Source organism: Pelobates fuscus, chromosome 1 (assembly GCF_036172605.1).
Source record: "Pelobates fuscus isolate aPelFus1 chromosome 1, aPelFus1.pri, whole genome shotgun sequence".
In the NCBI taxonomy this organism is placed as follows: Eukaryota; Metazoa; Chordata; class Amphibia; order Anura; family Pelobatidae; genus Pelobates; species Pelobates fuscus.
Window position 1 is genome coordinate 286,059,233 of NC_086317.1, and position 25,423 is coordinate 286,084,655.

Sequence of the window (25,423 nt, forward strand, 5' to 3'; positions counted from 1 at the left end):
GTGTAGACATCCTTCTCTCCCCTGTACCTTTAAACAAATCTCCCCTGCCCCACCCCTATCCTTTACTTCCTTTGAAGATCAAACTGTCTGCCTACTTAAACCAATTCCTTTAAGAATTACTAACATCTACCGTCCCCCCCCCGTCCCCTTCCCAGTCATGCTAGGCTATTTATTGAGCACTTTTCCTCCTGACTACCTCACTTCCTCTCCCCTGCACTCCTTTCCTTATACTTGGATATTTCAACATCCCAATCAACAACCCCAACTGCACTAATGCCTCTCGTCAGCTCTCTGTAACCTCCTCGTTTGGCCTCATGCAATGGTCTAATTCTGCAACCCATACAGTGGGAAAAACTCTTGAACTTGCCTTCACCAACCTCTGTACCACCTCTAATCTCCTCTATCTGACCACCATCTGCTTACTTTTGACATCAGCACACCCAGGACCCAATTGACACCACTCTCTGGTCATCAATATCACAGAAAACTATGTCTTGACCTAGAGAACTTCTCCACTAACCTCCAAACTCTAATTTTACCTATCTCAAACCTCACCTGCCCTAGCTCTGCAATATCCTTCTATAATTCCACCCTCCCCTCTCAACTACACATCATGGCACCTCCTACACTTAAACGCAGCAAGCACCCTCAACTACAACCTTGGCACACCAAGCTGACTCAATACCTTCAAAAATGCTCCAGAACTGCTGAACGCTGCTGGAGGAAGTCTCACTCTACATCGGACTTTCTCCACTATACATTTATGCTGCACTCTTACAGCTTGGCTCTTTCCTCTGCAAAAGTAAATTACTTGAATACCCTCATAGCCAAAAGCTCCCGCGAACCCAAACGATTATTCCACACTTTTAACTCTCTTCTTTGCCCTGTTGCTCCTCCTCCTCCTACTGACTTAACCGCCACAAACTTTGCAACTCACTTCACTAACAAGATCTCTACAATCAGGGAAGAGATCTCTCATCTCTCTCCTTCCACTTACAATACTTCCCCCAACCTCACTACCTCTGCTGTTCTATGCTCATTCGCACACGCTACAGCGGAAGAGGTTTCTGATCTGCTCTGGTCCTCCCGCCCCACCACCTGCTCCCTTGATCCTATTCCTTCGCATCATTTTGCCTCTCACTAAAATTCTCAATCTCTCCATCTCCTCTGGCATATTTCCATTACCCTTCAAACATGCAACTGTAACCCCGATTCAAAAAAAGCCCAACCTTGACCCTAACTCCCCGTCCCTATCACGCTACTGCCTTTTGCGTCCCTATCACGCTACTGCCTTTTGCGTCCAAGATCCTTGAAAGACTTGTGTATGTGAGATTGACAAACTTCCTCGAGTCCAATTCTCTGCTCGACCCACTTCAGCACTCTGTGGAAACAGCTCTGACCAAAGTATTAAACTATCTACTCGCTGCAAAATCTCATGGTCACTACTCTATCCTAATTCTCCTTGACCTTTCCGCTGCTTTTGATACGGTTGATCATGAACAGCTTTTTCTCATCCTCCGTAATCTCAGTCTATGAGATATTGCTCTCTCCTGGTGCTCCTCCTACCTCAACCAGTGCTCTTTTAGCATTTCATTTTCTAGCTCTGCCTCTTTCTCACAACCTCTCTCTATTGTTGTCCTTGAAGGTTCAGTCCTTGGTCCCCTACTGTTCTCGATCTATACTGCCTCCCTTGGTAAATTCATCAGGTCCTTTGGCTTCCAATATCACTTCTATACAGATGACACGCAAATCTATCTGTAATCCCCTGATCTCTCCCCGCCTCTCTTTACTAGTGTCTCTGACTGCCTCTCTGCTATTTCTAACGGGATGGCTGCCCACTTCCTTAAGCTCAGCTTGTCCAAAACAGAACTTCTGGTCTTTCCTTCCTCAAGTGTAGCTACTCCCGTTTCTGTCTCCCTCCACGTTACTGTTGCTACCATCAGATCCACCATGCAGGCTCGTTGCCTAGGTGTTCTCTTTGACTCTGACCTCTCCTTCACCCCTCATGTTCAGTCTATCGCCAATTCCTGCTGCTTCCATCTCAAAAACATTGTGCGCATCCGCCCCTACTTAACGCCAGATGCGACTATGGTGCTGGTCCATGCCACTGTCCTTTCTTGCCTTGACTACTGCAATCCGCTTCTCACTGGTCTTACATGTTCCCAACTTACCCCATTGCAGTCTATAATGAATCCGGCGTCGAGGCTCATCATCCTGTCCACCCACACCTCCCAGAGCTCACCCCTCTGTCAGTCTCTGCATTGGCTTCCCGTAAGATATAGGGCTCAATATAAAATTATGGTTCTTGCTTTCAAATCTCTACATGATGCTACTCACACTTATCTATCCTCCCTAATACACAAGTATGTCCCGTCTAGCCCCCAAGCTCTGCCGAAGACCCGTGTCTATCCTCTGTTCGTACTCCCACCTCTGATGCTCGTATGCAAGACTTCTCTAGGGCTTCTCCGTTCCTGTGGAACTCCCTTCCCTTTTCCGTTAGAAGCTCACCCAGTCTCCACTCCTTCAAAAAATCATTAAAAACTCACTTTTTCAATTACAGAATATCATTTAAACTGTTAATGGCTCAAAAAAAAAAAAAAAAACACTAAGTCTTCATTGAATACTATTCTACCAATCTACTTCCTTAACATTTTGTGTCACTTTGTGTCACCCTCTGTTTTTGTGTGTCAAACTTGTCTGGTTACAATTTCATGTTTGTTAGCCCACCCATTGTAAAGCGCTACAGAATTTGTTGATGCTATATAAATATAATAATGATAATAATAAAAGTGTTTCAAATAAATAATGGAACCAATGGATGAGGATATTTAATAAAAGAAAGGGGGGAGATCCATGATCAATATTAGAAATATGGCTATTTTTCAAATCTTTCTGACTTTTACTAAGCTAGACAGGGTAAGTTCATACCACAATGTGACTTTGAATATGACGTGAACAACCAACAACATTTTCTTTAACCAAGATGTTTTAATTTAATCCTACAATTTCATCTAAATATATTTGCAGAATCCGCATACATGATGGCATCATTTAGTTTTGCTTAAAGTATCACATTAAAGGTATAATTCAGGGTAGGATTTGTAAAGGGAAACACAAGTTTTTAAATTGTTTATATTTTAAGTGATATATACATTATAATGTATGCCTTTTCAGGCAGCATTACTGGATCCTGGCTGAGGTCCAATCAAATGCTTCTCATGAAGAATCATTGCTGAACCATGGGCACATGATCGAGAAGCATTGAATCCTATGCTTTTCTTTTAGAAACAGTGAAACTACACTGGGTATGCAGTGACATCTCATTTTGCCCTAAAGTCCTTCCACAGCATAACAGTGCAGAGGAAGAGCATGTGGTGGGCAAAGAGAGATTGGTTTGGGGGGTTGAAAATAAGAAGGGAAGTAAGTGTAAAATATGATGGAAATAGGGAAGGCACAGATGGCAGGCATTTGGGAGAGTAGGGACAAATTCACATTAAGAAAAAGGGGGGTGTACAAGTGCTAATTTAGTGGATGTGATATAGGTGAACAAGCTGCTTCAACACCAAATTCTTATCTTTAAACAATAGTGAAACAGTGGATGCAAGGTGAAGCGCTGTATATTTTAAACAATGTGAAATATAAAAAATAGGATGATACCTTAATTTCATACACAAAAGTCCATATGTGACATATAGTACCTTGAAATAAAACACAAATAAAGACAAAAATAGTGTATCCTGTGATGTAAATAAATAGGTATAGAATGAAATACATTTCCCACTCACACTTTTAAGAGCTAATGGATATAGCTCAATAAAATCGCTTGTAGGATCCGTAAAGGCGATCCTAATCCCTTCTTTTGGTGGGAATTCTTCCTCTTCCTTGGTCTCTAAAATCAGGAGAGGTATATGGTGCAGTACCTTAGATATAAAATCTATAAAAGGGTAAAGCAAAAGGGGTACTTACAAACCCAGAGCCATCCAAATCGGCTCTGATCAGGAGTGTACAATCCTTCTTTGTGCAAATAAAAGTAGCAGGAACAATGCCAGTAGTGTTAAAAAATATATATAAATACTTTATTTACATAAAAATATATAACATTATAAAAACACTTTACTAGGCATTAAAAAGTCCAATTCCATGAAGACAAGTGATCTCCAAGTTCCCAGGACGCGTTTCGCTCTGTCAGCTTCCTCAACTGGATATGTAAAAATGGAAGACTCTTCCATTTTTACATATCCAGTTGAGGAAGCTGACAGAGCGAACGCGTCCTGGGAACTTGGAGATCACTTGTCTTCATGGAATTGGAGTTTTTAATGCCTAGTAAAGTGTTTTTATAATGTTATATATTTTTATGTAAATAAAGTATTTATATATATTTTTTAACACTACTGGCATTGTTCCTGCTACTTTTATTTGCACAAAGAAGGATTGTGGTCCTTAACCACATACACTCCTGATCAGAGCCGATTTGGATGGCTCTGGGTTTGTAAGTACCCCTTTTGCTTTACCCTTTTATAGATTTTATATCTAAGGTACTGCACCATATACCTCTCCTGATTTTAGAGACCAAGGAAGAGGAAGAATTCCCACTAAAAGAAGGGATTAGGATCGCCTTTACGGATCCTACAGGCGATTTTATTGAGCTATACCCATTAGCTCTTAAAAGTGTGAGTGGGAAATTTATTTCACTCTATACCTATTTATTTATATCACAGGATACACTATTTTTGTCTTTATTTGTGTTTTATTTCAAGGTACTATATGTCACATATGGACTTTTGTGTATGAAATTAAGGTATCATCCTATTTTTTATATTTCACATTGTTTAAAATATACAGCGCTTCACCTTGCATCCACTGTTTCACAAATTCACATTAAGCCCACAGAATTCTTCTTACAGAAGTATTCACAGAGCTGCCTGCAAGTGAAGATGCTGATCACATCTGTCAGCAGCGTGCAGAGTTACTGCAAATACACTCTCCTAAACTGGAATAAAAGTGAGTTTAACCGATTTTTAACCCATTCAATAATAAAATAGTGGATTTGCCGTAATCTAAAGAGTTTAGGGAACATTATAATAAAAAAAAAATAGTTAAAATGAATGTATAGATTTTTTCAAATTAGCATTTTCTGTTAAAACAACATATGCATCTAAAACAGATACAATTAAATGGTAAGCTGTGTAGAATTTACCTTTTCAATATCTTCCTCCTCATCGTCATCGTCTTCATCTTCAGAAAAGTCAAGAATTTTGTTAGCAAGTAGTGGATGCCACTGAAGGCATTTTCTCTTTGGTCGTTTTCCAGTTCCTTCTCCTTCACTAGATTGATCCTTATTTCTGGTGCTGCCTTTCATTACTGTTATCTGAATGACAAAATTTGACATTTGAGAACATTATCAGAAGTAAGAAAAAAAATAAAAATAAACACATCTAAATGTATTTTTAATAACTTAGAGAATACTTTAAAGGGACACTACAGTCAGCGTAATAAAGCAGTTTTAGTGTAAGGATCATGGCCCTTCAGTCTCAATGCTCAACAGTGTTAATTTTTGTGCCAAATTTTAATTTTGTTTTAGTCATAATCTTTTGATTAAAAGGCCATTTTAATTTTAGTCGTATTTTAGTCATCTGAATTGTTTTAGTTTTAGTCGCCATATTTCAATTTAGTTTTAGTCATAGTTTTTTTACTAAAATGCCATTTTAGTTTTAGTCATCTTAATTGTTTTAGTTTTAGTCTAGTTTTAGTCAAATAAATCTAAAAAAAAGTTTAGTCGACTAAAATTTGACTAAAATTATAGTTGACAAAATGAACACTGTTGCTCAATTCTCTGCCATTTAGGAGATCAATCACTTAAGATTTGTGAAGGGTTTATATCCTCATATTTAAGACTGAATTTAGTCTGTCTAATTAAATTTCTATTTTACTTGCTTTTAAAGAGATGGTTAGTTTTCAACATTATAGCCCACTTGAGTTATGCAGCTGGAAGTTCTAATTCACCTTAATAATCACTGTTTTCTAATTGTTTAATTTAATGGTACTGTTTTCAAATTATTTATCCCTATAGTTTTGGAACTACATTCGGTTTCATTTATATTTATATTCCTACGCAAGTGAAGTCCTATAGTTCACCTACCTAGATTTAAATGCATGGGAAATGTATTATCCTTCAAATTTTTCTGTTGTTCTATTGATCTGTGAGACAGCCCCTAGTTTTTATTTGATTTCGACTATAATTACTTTTTAATCAATTAACTAATAACGTTTTTGTACGTTTTATTGGTGACGGTTTATAACTTCTGCTTTCCTTAGAAGAAGTTCTGTTTTTTTTGTTTTTGATGCAGTATTTTTTCTGGAGTATTTGATGCTCAATATAGGGTTACCCCCTTGTTACCCTCACTAGATGACCCTATAAGAACCCTTATTGCATTCTGATGTAAAAATGTTAAAATATAAAATGAGCCATAATTTTGGGCTGGAACTTCTTATCACAAAATCTTATAACACAGGAGAATAAAGATGCATTTCTCTGTTGTTAAACAGGTATAAACACAAATAGTTACATATTCATAAACTATTTCTATGTAACAATTCCTAACGCTAACCTTTGCTCCTCACCATCATCCATGATGAAAGTTTGTGGCATCTAGTTATTTGGCTAGTTATAGTCCAACAATTAAACTGGTCACTACCAAAGTTATAATATGTAATATTTTGTAATTGTACTCAAACTGCACCTTAACAATAGGCATTCTAACTGGGTTCAACAACCAATAAATCATATGTAATTAATTCTAACACATACTAACTGGTTGGATATAAATGAATTTAAACTGAAATCTCAGCAAGCCTGTATACACACAACCGCGCGCACACACATTCACTGTTTAAGAGCTTTGCTTTTGTTCATTGCTTGAATAGAGTAATCTTTTCTAAACATATGGCGCAGTAAGCCTCACTGATCCAAATAATTCCAGTCTTGTATAATAATAGAAGCAACAAAGCAATGTATTCTGTTTCCTGAAATGTATTTAGTTAGTTCAATTAGTTAATAAAATCAGATATGCTTGTATTAAATAATCAATTAACATGGGAGTGGTCATCTACAAAATGCTCTTGTCGCATTCACAGATCTGCTGTTCATTCGTGAGTTATTATCCTGGATACACGGTGAAAACATTGATTTGTTTAGATATCCTACATCATTGTACAGAATGCCACTTTGATTGAGCAAATGTAAATCATTTTACTCATTTTTCATTTTTACCTAGTTCAGCCTTTTAGACATCTGTGGATCGTTTAAATAAACATAATAACATTTAACTCTTCTAGGTTCCCACAAAAATCCACTAGAACATGCAATTATGATAAAACTGCAAATTGTGCTATAGAATGATATTCAGTGATACTTACAAATTAAATTACCATTTACATAATTTGCTTTTTAAGCCCTATGAAAAAATAAGATTAGCATTGAGGAATAAATATCATCTCTCTACCATACATAATGTTTGATATTGTAATAGAAATAAACAACATGGTTGAATATAAACCAGGGCTTGTCAAATTTGATTTCAATCTAGGAGCCAGTTAAAAAAGTTAGGAGTCCGTTTTTTTCCCCCAACGACAAGAATACAATTCATAAAGGAACACTATAGTCACCAGAACCACTACAGCTTAAGGTAATGGCTCTGGTGTATATAGCCTTTCCCTGTAGACTTTTCAATGTAAAAGCTGACTTTTTGGAATTAAGGCAGTTTTTACATTGATGCCTAGTAACACCTCTAGTGGCTGTCACTCAGATGGCCACTAAATGTCTCCTATCTTGGTCCACAATATGCAGCACCTACATTCAGCTACTCCAAGCTCTGCATGGTCCACATATAGATAGATGCTTTTAATTGATTTATTGCATCTCTATGAGGAGATGCTGATTGGTAATTGATAATCTCAGCTATGGAGGCGGGCCAGCTACAGCGAGAACGGTACGGCGCTGGAAAAAAAGATGAGTAAAAACATAATTCCCAATGTGATCGGAGGGGGCTGGTGACCTAAACATACACATTCACTGGCAGCCACCTGGACTGACACACACACTGACAGACACACACCCACTGAGAGAGACAGACACAGAGAGAGGCAGAGACAGACACTGACAGACATACACACACACACTGACAGAGACAGACAGACACACACACTTGCCAGAGACAGACAGACACACACACAAATGTTTTTTTTATTATTGATACACTCACAATATATACACACACACACACACACACACACGAACATTCATACATACACACATGACAGATACACAGAAATTAAAAAGAAAAATACATATTTTTAGCCACCCTCCTACCTTTTCAGCTCAGGAGTGTGGTTCCCCTAGTGTCCAGTGGGACTGGGCAGCAGAAGTTGACATCTGGTTAGTGGGGATGGCTGTGGTTAATGGGAGTAGGCACCCACTGTTCCAGACTCCATCCTTCCGCCTCTCTCTCCAGCTCCGTGCAGCTCTGTGTGTGCCGGGAGGAAGTGAAGGGAACTGTAATAACTTCCTCACGGCGATGAGGTCATGCACAATAAAGGGCCGCCGGTGTGCGGCTTTAGGGCGGGAAGTGGGCGGGGAGCAGGGTCGGCTCTGCGGCATGGGTCTTTACCTGGTGTCCTGCCAGGCTAGCTTGTCATTCCCCTGCGCTGCCTCTGCACCGGGAGGAAGTAATTACATGTCTTCACTTTTTCCCAGCACACAGAGAGCTGCATGGGGATTGAGAAAGGAGGAGGAGGGAACAGGCTGACCAGTCCTAGGGCAAAATATTTAGTCGCCATGGCAACCTGGGATCTGTCGAGCACTGATATAAACAAACATATATGAACCCTTTGCTCAAACTCCCACTACTCTTGGGCAGCAGCAATGGCTACAGAATTCATCAGCCCAAATACAAAGGACAAACAAAAAGTTGCTCTTCGTGAAATGCTAGTGTAGGACTCACCTAAGAAGTTTTCCTTGATGTGACATATGAGCTTACATTTTAATGGCCATTATTTCAGTGTTACTAAACCCCTCTGTTATTTAATTGTGCATATGGATTTCAAATAGGGTGAGTAAATAAGGTGTTTTTTTTTTGTTTTTTTTTAAAAACACTTTATGAGATGAGGGGAGTGGGGGAGCATGAGGGAGAAGGGGGACCAGTGGGCACAATAGTGTTAGGAATACAACTTTGTATACCTTTAATGAACACTATAGTGATGGGAATCCTAACATTATAGTTCTGGAATATATATTTACGTCCCCAGCCCAACTCTGTGTAGGTGATTTTACTTAGCTTTTCTCCACTGTTAAGATGGTCTTGCTACAGCTGGCTCTGCTTAAATGGCTATAATCATCAATATTGATGATCTCAGCCAATCCAATGCTTTTCCACAGACTGTAGCACATGCGCGGTAAAACGCCACGCTATGCCAGCATTGCCTCATAGACATGCACCGCCTTAGTGACTGCACTTAAAGGTGTTACTAGGCAGCAATGTAAACACTGCCTTTACATGCTGTAGATACCAGAACCACTATATTAAGCTGTAGTGGTTCTGGTGACTATAGTGTCCCTATAAAAGAATACTTTATAAAGTGTTTGTTTACACTACTATATGAGCTAAAGAACAACATACATGTCTTTCTTCAATTATGCATGGCTTGACAACATCCATAGTAACTCCAAGGCCTTGTCTCACACTCATAGGAACAGCGATTGTGATGCTCTGCGTTTAACATCCTGCAGTAACTCCCACATCGCCAATGTACTGACTGAAGCTTGGAAGATACTTCACCTAATTTTTTCTTGCATTGCGACTATATTATCATGTGTTACTAGAGAATTGTTTCCAATTATACCTGTAGTTTGCCACTGTAATTCTCTGTGCATGCAGTTTATATCATTGTAATTTAATGTTTCTGCCCAATATTTCATGAACACAGTTATTAATATTTGGGTGTTAGAATTTGGTTGCTAAATATTTCAACACTTTTGCTTCTCTACCCCTCCCCTCCTCTCCCCATCCCCATGCTCTTCCTGGCTGTAAATGCCTAACTGTTCTATCTCAATCTCTGTTCTTCAGGCCTCATCTCATACTCATACTCATTCATAGGAACAGCGATTGTGATGCTCTGCAATTTAAAAAAAAATAATATTCCCTTCACCACTTCCCACCCGCCCACCCAGGTTCCCCTAAATATATAGCATGCTCCTCCAGCTGTTTGAGATTCTGATTCAATTTCCTCTTCATTCCAGCTGTTTGAGATTCTCACTCAATTACCTCTTCATTCACTTTACATTTTACCAATAGCTGCTTCTCTCTGTTAACTCTTTTCACCATCACCTACAAATTTCCCCTGCTCCCTTTTGTCCCAAATCCCCACGGTATCCTTTAGATTTTAAGCTCACAGGCTATCTATCTAAGCACTTTGTATAAAAGAGCTTCAATGGCTAGTTATCAGCTTACAGGCAGGGCTCTCTCTCTACCTCTTGTATTTGTCTGTGTATATTGTACATTCTCCACTAATTGTACAGCGCTGCAGAATCTGTTGGCGAATTATAAATACCAATAATAAATAAATAAATAAATATCCCCTATAATAAGGTGGCCTATTAGTCATAAAAGAGTATTTTTTTTTAGAGATTTGTTTTTAGTTTACCCCTTTGGCAGTGACTCAAGCATTGCAATTAGTGAGACAGATGACAGAAAGATCGAGATGGAAGTAGATGAGTCACATTCTTAGCCACCTATTACGCCAACCAACAATCATTTGAATAATTTACCTATAGGCCAGTCAATAAATATGCCAAGCATGCACGGCTAGCTCAAAAATTAACTGTGAATTGCACTACTATTGCAATCTACCCAGCATGTTGTACAACTTTAAATTATGATTACAAGCACTACAACAACAATAGCTTGCCATAGTCAAATACTATGATAAACCTAGTATGTATGGTATAGAGAAATGGTACCCATTGGAAATTGAAGTGGTTATAGTGCTTGGACTGTACCTTACAAAAATAAGGCTATTGCTTGGAGTCTCAACAGCAGCCACAGTATTTGTAATGTTCTTACCTTGTCCAGAATTGACATGTTAAGTAGCAGCAGGTAAATTATGTCTGACCGCAAGAAGGGGGGTGTTAAACAAACAGCCTTACCCAAAATATCTTACAATTTCAAGTCTTAAAGTTTGAAAAAGACTTACTGCCACAAAGGGTTTATAAAACTATGCAATCTCCTCTGTGGGATCTGACATGATTTTTATGCTGCAGCTTTAAGAAATGCAGCTACAATTTTAGCCGTGGAGCTGCACTCTGCTGGCTCAACAGCTATATCAGCACTGTAATCCGAGAGCAATCTTCATTGCTTTTGTAATTATGAAACAAAAGGAAGGGATAATAACATGCGTTTGCTCAGACAGCAGATCACATTTCACAATGTAAAAAGCCTGTGGTCATAGCGTTTAAATACAGATCTTCAGCATGCAACAACTGTTTTCTAGTAGCCATTGGACACTTGGCGTATGCACTTTGATATAAGCAGATGTGAATTTAGTAATGGGTTTTATTTATATTAGGGTTCATCTAGTATATTTGTTATTTTTTTTTTAAACTTTCAATAAAACACGCAATATAATATATCAGAAAGGTATGAAAAATACAAGCATTTATAATAATTAACAATTTTACAAAGCCAACAAGTAATGTAATTCAGATTTAGAGAACATGCTGCACAAAATTTAAAGGGACACTCCAGGCACCCAGACCACTTCTGCCCATTGGAGTGGTCTGAGTGCCAACTCCCACTACTCTTAACCCTGCAAGTGTAATTATTGCAGTTTTTTATAAACTGCAATAATTACCTTGCAGGGTTAACTCCACCTCTAGTGACTGTCTACTAGACAGCCACTAGAGGGCACTTCCGTGACCTCCAGCGTCGCTCATTTCCCTATAGGAAAGCATTTTCAATGCTTTCCTATGGGGAGCTCTAATGCGCATGTGCGGCAGTCTCGCCCACCGGCCGACGCAATCACTGGGAGGAACGGCGGCGCCGGAGGAAGAAGCAGCGACGTGGGACATGTCGCTGCCTCTGGTAAGTTACTGAAGTGGTTTTCACCCCTTCAGCAACCGGGGATTGGGGGGTGGGAGGGAGAGGGGACCTGCAGTGCCAGGAAAACAGATTGTTTTCCTGGCACTGGAGTTTCCCTTTAAGCAAACTGTAAGCTACATATAAGTGCACACAAACATTTGATAAATTACCTGGGTTCAGTTTATTATGAAACTTAACATGGAAAATGTCAGTCACTGAAATGAGACAAGTTCCATATCTGGATATATACTAAGCTGAGGACCAATGCAGCTCTTACATAATATTTAAACCATACTCTTGCACGATGCAGCCACGCACATTATATTATCACATGTATCTACTCATGTTTAAGGTAACAGGGTGTATGTATGACTGCAAGGGGCCTGTGATGCATGTATGCGAATGATGTGTGTACCATGTATGTAGAATGGTTGTGTGAGTGTGTATATAAGCATATATTCATCATTAGCAGAGATTTGCCTTTGTTAAAGATGTATAAATGCATAAATTCTCTTAGAAATGAGTGTAATTTAAATGTCGGTTTAATACGCTATACTGAGAAAAGTGTATGGGATGGTAATTACAGGCTACTTGCATGATGCATTCTCTATTGTTTCACTGCACTAAGCCATTAATGAACATTTCTAAGTTTCACTAAATTGATGGTTTAATAACTGCACACTGTGAACAAATGGGATATTGTTTGGATGTAAAACAAAAACTGATAAACTGAGAATCTTTATTGCATCAAGTTACTTACTAAGCAGTAACCCACGCATACGTTTTCTATTTGGGCTCAAAAAAGGATGATCATCTTATGATTGAAAAAAAAAAATTGCTCCCTCGGCAACTAAAAGTCCACCTTTTAGCCACTGCCATGATGATTCAGAAATTTAATTTCCATTGTTGCCGCCCAGGAGTATATATATATAAAAAAAAAATATTCTAAGTGTGTATTTATTAATTATTTTAACACATAGGGCCGGATTAAGAGCCCATTACGATTACGATGAGCCTAATCTCGCTTTCATCTCTCAAGCAAATCCATACTCCCTAACAGCAGCGTCCAGTGAAGCAAGCAGGATGTCAGTGGGTAAAAGGGTGGGCCACTGACATGAATCATGTAACCACTGTGCCACATGAAAGAGGGGCGGTCTGCCCAAAGAATTGGAAGGTCAGCTTGGCATGAATGCATCAGACTGCCCGCCAATTATGCAGGCTGGGAAGCTAAGGACGTACTATGCAGACAGCACCCTCAGCTTGGCGCAAATGTGTCTAATTTACTCACTCTACACTTTCTGGGTACAGTCCCCAAGCTACACTTGTCCACTCCTCTCCTTACCATCGTACTAGCAGGTGGAAGCTCCTGGTATACAATTTGGGACAGAGAAAAGGTGGATGTAGTGAGTGTAAAAGAAAGGGAACATGTCATAGAGTTAGAGCGACCAAAGCAGTAAGTGCATTTGCACAGTGTGCAAAGTCAGCTTCATCTTAACTAATTTCAATGTCAGCCAGTCCATGGGCAAGGCCTGGAGTTTTAGTTACATCAGGCCCTATGTTAGTTGGGCCCTGCACTCGGGCACACCAACAATTTAGGGGTCCTATAAAAGAGGAACATTAGGATAGAAAAGATGGACATAGGTATTTAGGCCCAAAATTAGGAATTTACCTAAATAGAGATGCTTGGAAGAAATGTAGCATTTAATATATATATATATATATATTATATATATATATATATATATATATATATATATATATATATATATATATATAAAAAAGAAATAAATTAGAATTCAGAAAAATAACATATTCTTTCATGTTCATGATCGTGTTCATTCCAATTAAGATATGCAAATATTATTGTAATGTTAACCATAAACAGTAAAGTCATCAATGACTGGATGAAAATAAACAAACAAATAAAGAGTTCATCTGCTTCTTGAAGTCAGTCATACAGAAGAACTATCTAAATGTGTTTGACCTTTAATCTTACACTATCAAATCATAGTACAATTTTTACTTCATGTATATTTCCTGTTATTAGTAACCAGATGGCGAGGCTAACAGAAGGTACATTTAATCAATGCAGACCTTCAGCATGGTTTTTTAAAAAAAATATATATATATATATATATATTTGTCACGTTTAACTGGCCATCTGGTTACTAAGAGTATGACTAACATACTACTTTATACAACAACTGTTCGTAAAACTGCATTTATTCAACCAAAGTTTACCTGTCAGAATGTCTAAAGCCTGCAATGCATTATATTTACACAATGGGTACTGTCATGGGCGTCTGCAGGAAATTTTCCAGGGGGGAGGGAGAGCATAATTGTAATAACATTCATGCTCTGCCCCTTTTTGACAGTGTCAGGAGGGCCAAGTAATTATCACAAAAAGCGCAGGCATGCAAAAGCTTAATAAAATAATTGAGTTGTCATTGTCTGATTTGAGTGTTGCAATTTCTAGTCTGTTTTACTGTTAACACTATTCAATGCATCACATTTGTTTTATATCCATGATCAAGGCACTATAACTGAATTATAAAAATAAAAATGACTGCACACAAAGCCATTGCAACATCACTAAGTAGCATGCACAGCAGTTACTGCAGTACTAGGAGACACTCACAGCACTAGCTACAGCACCAGAATGTGCCCACAGTACCAGATTGCACCCTAAACACTTCTGCACCTTATAATGCCAGTAATAATAATAAAAATAATAATAAAGGGTCCTGGAAGGGGCCTTCTAACAGAGGCCGTCTCACCATCCATTAGAGAGTCTGTTAGAAAAAATACATTTTCACCTATGTGTCTCTTAAGCCCTGTTTTGTGTTTCTTATTCCATCTTTTGAATGTCTTACCCCTCTTAGTGTATCTACCCCCTTATTATTATTATTATTATTATTGCAATTTATATAGCGCCAACAGATTCCGTAGCGCTTTACAATATTATGAGAAGGGATTTAACTATAGATAGGACAATTACAAATAAACTTACAGGAACAATAGGTTGAAGAGGACCCTGCTCGATCGAGCTTACATTCTATAGGAGGTGGGTGTAAAACACATTAGGACAGGAATTTGCAATCAAATAAGGTGGACTGCCCTTTAGGAGAGGGCAAGAGACAGGTATGTGAGGTAAGGGTTAGTCTTGGAGGCCATATGCTTTCCTAAAGAGATGAGTTTTAAGGCACTTCTTAAAAGATGCAAGACTAGGGGAGAGTCTGATGGCGGTAGGCAGGCTATTCCATAGGAAGGGAGCCGCAAGCGCGAGTTGGCCGTACGAGTGCGGACAACGGTTTAGTTTACCTTATCCTCCATTTTCCCCTTTGTGTCTTACACCCACCTTGTGTGTCTCTTACTGTCCTCTTTATGTTTTAATACCCCTCAACCCCTTTGTGTGTCTCTTACTTTCCTCCGCCCCTTTGTGTGTCATTGTCCTCTTCCCCGGTTCCTCTGTTTGTCTCTTGATCTTCTCCCCCCCTCCCGTGTCACTGTCCCTTTCTCCAGCTCCTCTGCGTGTGCCATTGTCCTCTTCTCCAGCCACTCTGTGTGTTCCTATCCCCTTCCCCAGCCTCACTCTTTGTCATTGTATTTTTCTCCATTCCCTCTGTGTTTCTGCTCCCCACCTGCTAAATACATACACACAAACTGTGGAATACATGCACACACAGACTGACGAGTACACAGATTTCTAAAATGCACACACAGACTGCTCAATAAACACACACAGACTGCTGAATATACACACCCACAATGCTGAATACATACACTCAAAACTGAATACACACACACAGACTGCTGAACATAGACACACAGACTGCTCAATAAACACACACAGACTGCTGAATATACACACCCACAATGCTGAATACATACACTCAAAACTGAATACACACACACACACCCAGACTGCTGAACATAGACACACAGACTGCTGAACATAGACACACAGACTGCTGAATACACGCACACAGACTGCTGAATACACGCACAGACTGAGAATATATTTAGACTTGGGCCTTAATGAAGTGGTCTGGGTGCCTTGTCCAGCTAGGGTTAACCATTTTGTTCTATAAACATAGCAGTTTCAGAGAAACTGCTATGTTTATAAATGGGTTAATCCAGCCTCTAGTGGCTGTCTCATTGACAGCCGCTAGAGGGCTTGCGTGCTTCTCACTGTGAAAATCACAGTGAGAAGACGCCAGCGTCCATAGGAAAGCATTGTAAATGCGTTCCTATGAGACTGGCTGAATGCGCACGCGGCTCTTGCCGCGCATGCACATTCAGCTGAAGAGGAGGAGAGGAGGAGGAGAGGAGGAGAAGAGCTCCCCGCTCGGCGCTGGAGAAAGAGGTAAGTTTAACCCCTTCCTCTCCATCCTGCCTGGCGGGAGGGGGTCCCTGAGGGTGGGGTACCCTCAGGGCACTATAGTGCTTTCCTGGCACTATAGTGGTCCAAAACCCTATACGTACCTATTTTTGTGAAACTATAGGCCTGTATTTGTTGCAATGCTATGTTTAAGCAATTTAGAAATGTCATTTACACACTATATGTACCAATGCTTTTCCATTGATTGATTGGTATATTGCAATTGAATTATATTTTATCTCACAATGTGAAACAAAATATAACTATAAAATAATAAATTTTTAAAAAGCAACACAATCATGAACAACTCTTTATCGGTTGTTTTTATGGTGCTGGTCAAGGTGATCGGCAAGTGACTGCCTATTGTGACTGAGATCATCATTGTCTAGACAGTAAAATTGTCTGCAATATCCTTTTAGCAAAAGTAAAAATATTTTTATTATTGTACCATGGTGTTAAAAGTGATATGTTTTACCAACCCCAGCATATGATAGTCAATGAGACACCAGAGTTTCTGGTCAACTTTAAAGCGGCACTGTCATGACAAACTTACCTTTCCTCAATCTCTTCCTCTTCTCCCCCTCTCTCGGGATCTGTTATTCTTTTCTTCCTGTCTTCTTTAGTTTTCTTTAAAATCATAAGACAAAGTAGGGACTCTTTGCCTTATGGAGGATTCCTCCGCTTGACCAGCTCTGACCAGCGGAGGAGCAAAGTGTGCTTCATTTCCGCTGGTCAGAGCAATTTTCCCATGATCCCTAGCTTTACTCCCTGTTCCCACAATGCTTCCTGTCAGTATTGCCGAACGTCCTGTCATTTAGACAGAACGCCGGCAAAACTGCCGAATTGCATCCTAACAGAATGAGAAGAGTTTCTCCATTGGTGTTAGAATGCAATTCGGTACTTTGATCGTATCGGAATTTCATTCTAATGATTGAAACTCCGATCCTATTCATTGCCGCGGCTGCATCTTGCAGCCGCTTAGTAGATAACTCCCTAATTCCCACGGTATCAGGGAGCTATCTACTAAAAGGCTGAAAGACCTAAATTGATCTTTCAGCCAAATTTACTAATACTAAGTAAAGATTACTTAGTATTAGTAAATAATATGCCCCTACTCGCTATACCGCGAGTAGGGGCATGTCTAGTAAGCAGTGAGCAGCCTGTGGCTGCTCACTGTAAAAAAAAAAGAAAAAAAATATTGCCCCCCACCCCTAAACGACGGGTGGGGGCCCTAAAGTAAAATAAGGGAGGGAGACCTATTGTCCCGCCCCCACCCCTGAGCGGCGGGTGGGGGCCATAATGGTAATAAGGGGGGGGGGGGGAACCTACTGTCCTCCCCCCCTGGCCCCCACCCCTGGGCGGCGGGTGGGGGCCATAATGGTAATAAGGGGGGGGGACCTACCGTCCTCCCCCCCGGCCCCCACCCCTGGGCGGCGGGTGGGGGCCATAATAGTAATAAGGGGGGGACCTACTGTCCTCCCCCACCCCTGGGCGGCGGGTGGGGGCCATAACGATAATGGGGGGGGCGGGTGGGGGCACTAAGTAAATTACCCCCCCCCCCCATCAAGGTGACTAGAGGTCCCCAAGCCCCTAGTCACCCACCCCCCACCCAAATAAAAATGCCCCTACCTAACCCCCTCACCCTAAAAAATAGTGAGGGGGGGAATAAAATTGCTAACCTGTAAGGTAAAATTAAACTTACCATTCGACGTCTTCTTTTTTCTAAAATCTTCATTTTTCAGCCCCAAAAAAGGCCAAATAAAAAGCCATCATACCCGTCGAACTAAAAATAAAATAAAAAACCCGAGCGCAAAAAAAAACCTGACGAAAAAGAAAAAACCCGAGCGCAAACAAAATAATCCATCTTCACCCATGGAGGGCTCCGCACAGACTGAGCTCCGCAGGGCGGGGGAAGGCTTATAAAGCCTTTCCCCGCCCTGCAATTAGGCTAAGAACACTCTGATTGGTGGGTTTAAGCCAATCAGAGTGCTCTTTGTCATTTTACAAGCGTGGGAAAGTTCTTTGGAATTTTCCCACGCTTGTAAAATGACACAGAGCACTGTGATTGGATGGATTTCAAGCCATCCAATCACAGTGCTCTGTGTCATTTTACAAGCGTGGGAAGTTCTTTGGAATTTTCCCACGCTTGTAAAATGACCCAGAGCACTATGATTGGATGGATTTCAATCCATCCAATCACAGTGCTCTGTGTCATTTTACAAGCGTGGGAAAGTTCTTAGAAGTTTTCCCACGCTTGTAAAATGACCCAGAGCACTGTGATTGGATGGCTTGAAATCCATCCAATCACAGTGCTCTGTGTCATTTTACAAGCGTGGGAAAATTCCAAAGAACTTTCCCACGCTTGTAAAATTTCCCACGCTTGGGGGGCTTAGGAAGTGGTGGGGAGCACTGCTCCCTGCCGCTTCTATAGTTACATATTACAAGGAGGGAGCTGCACGCCGGTAGCTCCCTCCTTGTAATAAACTGAACGAACAAATGAACACTGATACTCAGTGTTAGTTTGTTCGTTTGATTTTTTCTATTCATTCGTCTGTCTGATGACTGAATGAATAGGTGAAATTCCCATTCGCATGTCCAGGTGTTTCACTGGGCATGTGCGGGAATCTCACAGTCTGTGTAGTGTGGGTAGATGACGTGTCCCACAGGGACTTCACCTACCCACACAAAGATGGCGGCGCCCTGAATAAAGATCGGGGCAGAAAATAAAGAATACAAATAGGTAATATGGGGGGCTTAGGGGGTGACTAGGGGGTCGACTGGATGTAGTGGAGGCGGGAGGGGGGTTAAAAAAAAAAAACGGGATTCGGCATGACAGTGCCGCTTTAACATTTTACAGCTGGGTAATTATGGGACACTGTGATATTGTACAGCGCAACGGAATCTGATGGCGCTATAGAAATAATAAAATAATAATGGGCATTAAAAATAAATAACGGTTTAGTAGATATAAACTAAATTAATACATTCATTTTTCATGCATGAATTCATTGGAGCTATATCTTGAAAGAGCTTGCTAATGCTGCAGTTCTTATGAGCTGCAGCCTTTGCGAGCCCTCAACTTTTTTTCCCTGGTAGAGACTTTCATCAGAAGTGCGTCATTTTAGCTGACCTGAGGGCTGAGTGGAAGGAGGCAGGTGTGCTTAAGTAGAGCATGACTGCCACTTCTGTTATTTCAGGGGAGCTAACAGAAGGAGCATCTAATCCTGGGATGCTCCATTGTTTATTTATAAAAGTGCTGATTTCCTTTAGAAATCGACACTTTTATAAACTGAGCTAAAATAGGATAAGCTAAAATAGGATAAGCAAGCTAAAGTGCTTTTGAGGTGTGGAGTGGTCCTTTAAGAACCACATGACAATCTATCCCATCATGCATGGCAGGGTTTTAATGCAGTAAAAGTACCAGCAGGGGCCCCTTAAGGACACATGACATGTGTGACCTGTCATAATTCCCTTTTATTCCAGAAGTTTGGTCCTTAAGGGGTTAAGTCCCTGCTGGTACCAAGGAACCCGAGGTATTTTTCGATAGCTGAGGATCCCCTCTGTCAACTAGGGCCACAGATGGTGGCCCCAGACTGACAGATGAGCTATGAGCAGTGTTAAAATTGAGTGATGTATAAAGCCCTTTAACTACTTTTAAATGTCATGGCTGAGTTCAATAGCGCAAAGCCACAGTATTTTAAAATGAACCCGTATCCTGCAACATTAAAAAACAGGGAGCCCTAGATATCTTTCGATACCTGTAGGTCCTCCTTTTGTCAATTTGACAGACTGACAAAAGAGCTATGTGCAGCAATCTAAGTGAGTGGGACACATAGTCCTTTGAATTAAACACTGTGTCTGAGCTTAGCCACAGTAATTTTAAATATGGTTTTGCCTACCATTGCCCCCCCCCCCAGTATAAGGGAGACCACCAGAAAGGACTCTGGTGACGACTTTCTGCTTGCCACCTGCTCCTTGAATGGTGCGCTGCCCAGCACTGGTAACTCTATCTAGGAGCTTCGTATCAGAGGGAGATCTACCTTTCATGCTACAATCACACAGTTCAGAGTGCTCACATAGCCCTCTGTACTGTGCGAGATGGAAAATCTAAAGTTTTTTATTCCCTTATTTTATTTCTATTTAATATTGTGTTATTAATATTGTATCGTTATTGTGAAGAAAATAGACTTTTCATTCGTATCTTTGTAAGGCCATTCGTTACTTTTATGTTTTGTTAGTTCAGTAGATGAAACTACTGAACACCGACCACCCTCCTGGCTCATTATATACAAAGGAAACTGTTGATTTAGCGCTCTCACTGGGTGGCCGCCGTTCGTATAGCCAAACGCCACGTGGAAGAGAAAACGGCGGCCATCTTGCTTGCACGAAAGGAGGCAGCGGGACTTGGTCGTCGAGTGTCTGGAACGAAAATCGGACACTCGACTTCCCGAACACCGCTACAAACATACGAACGCTTGCTTCCTTTTCACGAACAGCTAGGAGAGCGCCGTTCGGTAGTTTAGTCCCCAAGAACAAGGGGAACAATCATGGGGCTCTGTTTTCATTCGTTTATTTGACTTTATCGAAATAGACTGAACTCATGGAACAGTTTTGGGCAGGAGTGTGTGGTCGGTGAAATGAGACTTCCATACAATTCGAAAACCCCTGAACTGATCTGGGTGATTTTTGAATATGTTGGTCACCCAGATCATGGCTATCAGGGGATATGTCATTTATGGGGATACCATGTCAGTTCCAACTTTTGTGGAAAATATATTTTTTTCTGCCTGGAGATAATTGGGTTATCCATTAGCCTACCTAATTATCTCACAGGCAGAGAGGAGGGGATTGTATGTTTGCAGTGGGAGTGTTTCACTTTGTCAATGTAATGCTATTGGTTGTAACTTTTGTGTCCTGGTGCCCCACAAGGTCCAGGTGGAAGGTCCCCTTGCATGGGGACTTGCATAAAAGACAGTGTGGCATCAATAAGCCATTATTCCTGTTGTGCCCTTCATGAAGTCTAGGCTCATGTTTGGGGAACTATCTACTGACTGGGGAGAAACTTCTTGGAAGCTGCATTCATCTGGAACTATTCGTATCTACACCCGAACTGCAGCTATAATCATTAAGGCTCAGCAGTTCGGGAGAAACAGGCGAACAAGGTACCATAACAACCAACGTTCGTAACAGTTATAAACCATGCATAACTCTAGCACTGAAAATGCAGCCTGTCTCTCGATAGTGCTGTCCCTGGAACAAATGGCAGCCAAGTGCCATTTAGAAATCAATTTAACATATATATAATTATTTTGAATAAGAACACTTTAAGTAATTATTACTACTGTATACAGTTTTTTTCTGATCAAAATGCTGTTATTTACTTGGATGTATACAAACATATTTATACTAGTCAATGTCACATTCCTAAATGCCTAATTTTTTTTATTGTTCAAGAAATTTGCACTATAATTCTATAGAACACTGCTGCACAATGTCACTTGGTTCACATGCATCACACTTCTTTTATACATATTACTTTTAAATAAAAAAGGTACTCACAGGCACTTAACTATATCAAAATATTCACAACTATGAACAAATGCCCTTTTTTTCAGATGTTCATTGTATCTATGTTTTTAATTGGCTATGAAGTCTCCTACACGTTAATTCCTCTAAATGATGTATTAAGTATTATTGATTACGGTAAATTGTTTTAATTATGTGTGCTATATAATTGTTTTTGTCACATACATTTGTCAGCTTGATAAAGACCACACTGGTCGAAACGTTGCTTTGCACATTCTGGTGACAATACATTGCTTGAAATTTAACCTTTGGAGTGCCCTTATCCTTTCTTTTGTAAATGTGTGTGTTTCTGTAAGTGTGTGTGTGTTTGTCAGTGTATGTGTGTGTGCCTGTCTATGAGTGTATGTGTGTGTCTGTCATCCGGATGTCTAAAAGTGAATGTGTATGTATAGGTCACCAGCGTCTCTCCGATTGCATGGGGATGGTGTTTTTACTCGTCTTTTTTTTCCCAACGCTGTGACATTATTGCCACAGCTGGGATTATCAATTAACAATCAGCATCTCCTCAAAGAGATGTATTAAATCATTGAATCACCTACATGCAGAGCGTGGAGATGCTGAATGTAGGTGCTGCACATTGTGCAGCACTGAGATAGGAGACGCTTTAGTGGCTGTTTGAGTGACTAAAACTAGAGCTGTTAATAGGCAGCAATGTAAACACTGCCTTTTCACTGAAAGCAAATTTGTCAAGCCCTGCATTAAAGGACCACTATAGGCACCCAGACGACTTCGGCTTAATGAAGTGGTCTGGGTGCCAGGTCCCCCTATTTTTAACCCTGCAGCTGAAAACATTTTTAGAGAAACTGCTATGTTTACACTGCAGGGTTAATCCAGCCTCTAGTTGCTTTCTCCCTGGCAGTCACTAGAGGCCGCTTCCATGATTTACACTGAGCAACTCGCACTTATTTGACGCTGGACATCCTCACAGAGTCCAGCGTCAAAAAAAATTCCCCATATGAATGCATTGAGTAATGCTTTCCTATGGGCGAGTTTGAATGCGCGCTCGTCTCTGGCTGCGCATGCGGCTCCACTTGGGAAGCCCGGCGCTGGATTAAAGTAAGTGGATGAAGGGGTTTTAACCCATTCAGCACCAAGGGAGGGGGAGCCCAAGGGAGGGGAGCCCCGAGGAAGGGGGCACTCCAAGAGACTATAGTACCAGGAAAATGGGTTTGTTTTCCAGGCACTATAGGATCCCTTTAATCAAATTCTCTTATTTATGAAATGTCCTTACTTTTTCAGAATTCCTCTATGATTATTGGATTGCAGTAACCCTTAAACTAGCAGGCATGGTGTTGGGGTTATGATAATAATTCAGACTAATTCAAACATGCTACAATTACATTACATTACTGTGGTCTGATTTTTCATTTGTTCAAATCCGTAAATAACGAATAATAAGATGAGTAATTAATTAATTTCAAACTTAACTGCAGGCCAGGAGGAATTGATTCTTACATTTAACATCTCCCCTGATTGGTTGACAGTTGTGGCACTTAGTGTACACAAACTAATACGTATTCTGTTTAACTTATATTAACTGCTTCTGCATTTTATAAAACCATCAGTCTTATAAAACTGACATGTTTTGCATCCATTTCCCTTTTGTCTGCATGCATGTGAAATGTCTATTGTTCAAGTTTTATCAATCTACTTGAAATATACTAAATGTTTGTATTGATGAGGCTAAGGTGCACTGACATGCTTTGAGCTCACATTCCGTCTTCCCATGTTGCAGCTTTTCTATTTGCTAGTATTGTCTCCTGCAAGTGATAACGTGCAAGAAACAATACATAATTTATTAGTAGCATGGTGATTTTACTGCTGAAGGAAGAATGTCAATACTCGGCAAAACCAACATGAACTCAAAGGAAAAAAAGATTATATATTTTTACCAAGCGTATTGGTATTTATTTTTCTGATGTAAAGTGTTTTTGTGAATAAAATATCCAATATAGCGGTCTTAACAGAATACCTTTTTGACAATTCTAAAGTTGGCCTTATTTTCCCCTTTTCAATTAGCTCTCTGGCAGGGGCAAGTAGAAACCAGCAACATAAATACAGTTTGTGTACTTAGTCTGGGATGCTTTCTTGTGTTTTTGTTCGGCTATGTTCTATAACTCGTTATATTGTTTCATAAGGACATGCAACCTTTATGCTTTTTAATATAGCCGTTGAGTCTCTCTTGTCACCTCCTGAGTATATAATTTATCAAACTGTAGGACATAAGGCATTGCATGAAGAGCTGTCCATCAAAACACTTAAATCCACTCTATGGCTGCATGGGTGTCCAACCTTTTGGCTTCCCTGGGCCGCATTGAGCGCAGAGGAATTGCTTTGGGCCATACATAAAAACTATAATATAATTAATTTAAGTAATAAAACCTCAAAACCCCTTTTTATTAATTTTAATATATAATTTGTTTAGTAGATAACTCCCTTATATGTTATCCTTTTGTGGGATTGCCATATTTAAGGATACCAAATTAGGGAGCTATCTACTAAATATATACACATGTATATGCATGTGTGCTGGCATTTCGTCTATGGTATATTTTGTGTTGCTGAGCACCAGGCATTTTCTAATTTAATCAGTAGGAGTACAGAGCAGCACAAGTTGTACATATATATATGTAGGTTTTATAAATGCCCCCCCTTTACTTTTGACCCTGCCCCCTCCCTCCTCCCCCCCATGTGACCCCTAAGTATGAATGCTGGAGCCGCCACTGATAGTATGCAGAAAAATGTGAATTGGAAAAAGTGTTTACAACTACTTATTTATCTGCAGACTCAAATTTTACATTCTTTGTCAATTCTCCAATATTTATTGTTGAAAAACTGTAGTGAACTGAAAAAAGAATCACATTATACACATTAACATGTAACATAGCTGTATTTGACTATAACAAACGTGGAAAAATTTTCTAAATGAGATATTTTGGCCTAAAGATTACAATTCTGAATTAAAAAAAAACTAAGTTCTTCATTAATAAAATTATGTATATATTGGACATAAAAAGGAGCCCAAGACCTAAATTTGCCCTAGGGGCCAAAACGGTTGTGTGTCCACCAAAGCCTGAAAACAGGAAACAAAAGTGTTTAGACATTTCTAAAAAATATATATGCATAACCTAATTTTTACCACTAGGTGTCCTCTTTTTAACAGAACAAAGCCATGCAACACTGACATTGCAGCAAAAAAAAAGTTTTGGACGCTGTAAGCAAACTGAAACTTAAAAGTCATATACGAGAACTTAATTAGGCAAAAAAAAAGTTTTAAACTATATTTTTAACCGCTCTGAAAGTAACCCCTTAAGGACGGAGGCAA

At 39.9% G+C, this 25,423-nt stretch overlaps 1 protein-coding gene across 1 annotated transcript in view; it reads right to left on the minus strand.

Moving 5' to 3' along the window:
* Window positions 1–25,423, minus strand: part of BBX (BBX high mobility group box domain containing) — a 185,484-nt gene that overhangs the window by 85,481 nt on the left and 74,580 nt on the right. Inside the window, exon 4 of the mRNA XM_063457468.1 lies at window positions 5,198–5,368. Coding sequence (XP_063313538.1) covers window positions 5,198–5,359 — 162 coding nt within the window. The 5' untranslated portion in view covers window positions 5,360–5,368. The remainder of the gene's footprint in view (window positions 1–5,197; window positions 5,369–25,423) is intronic.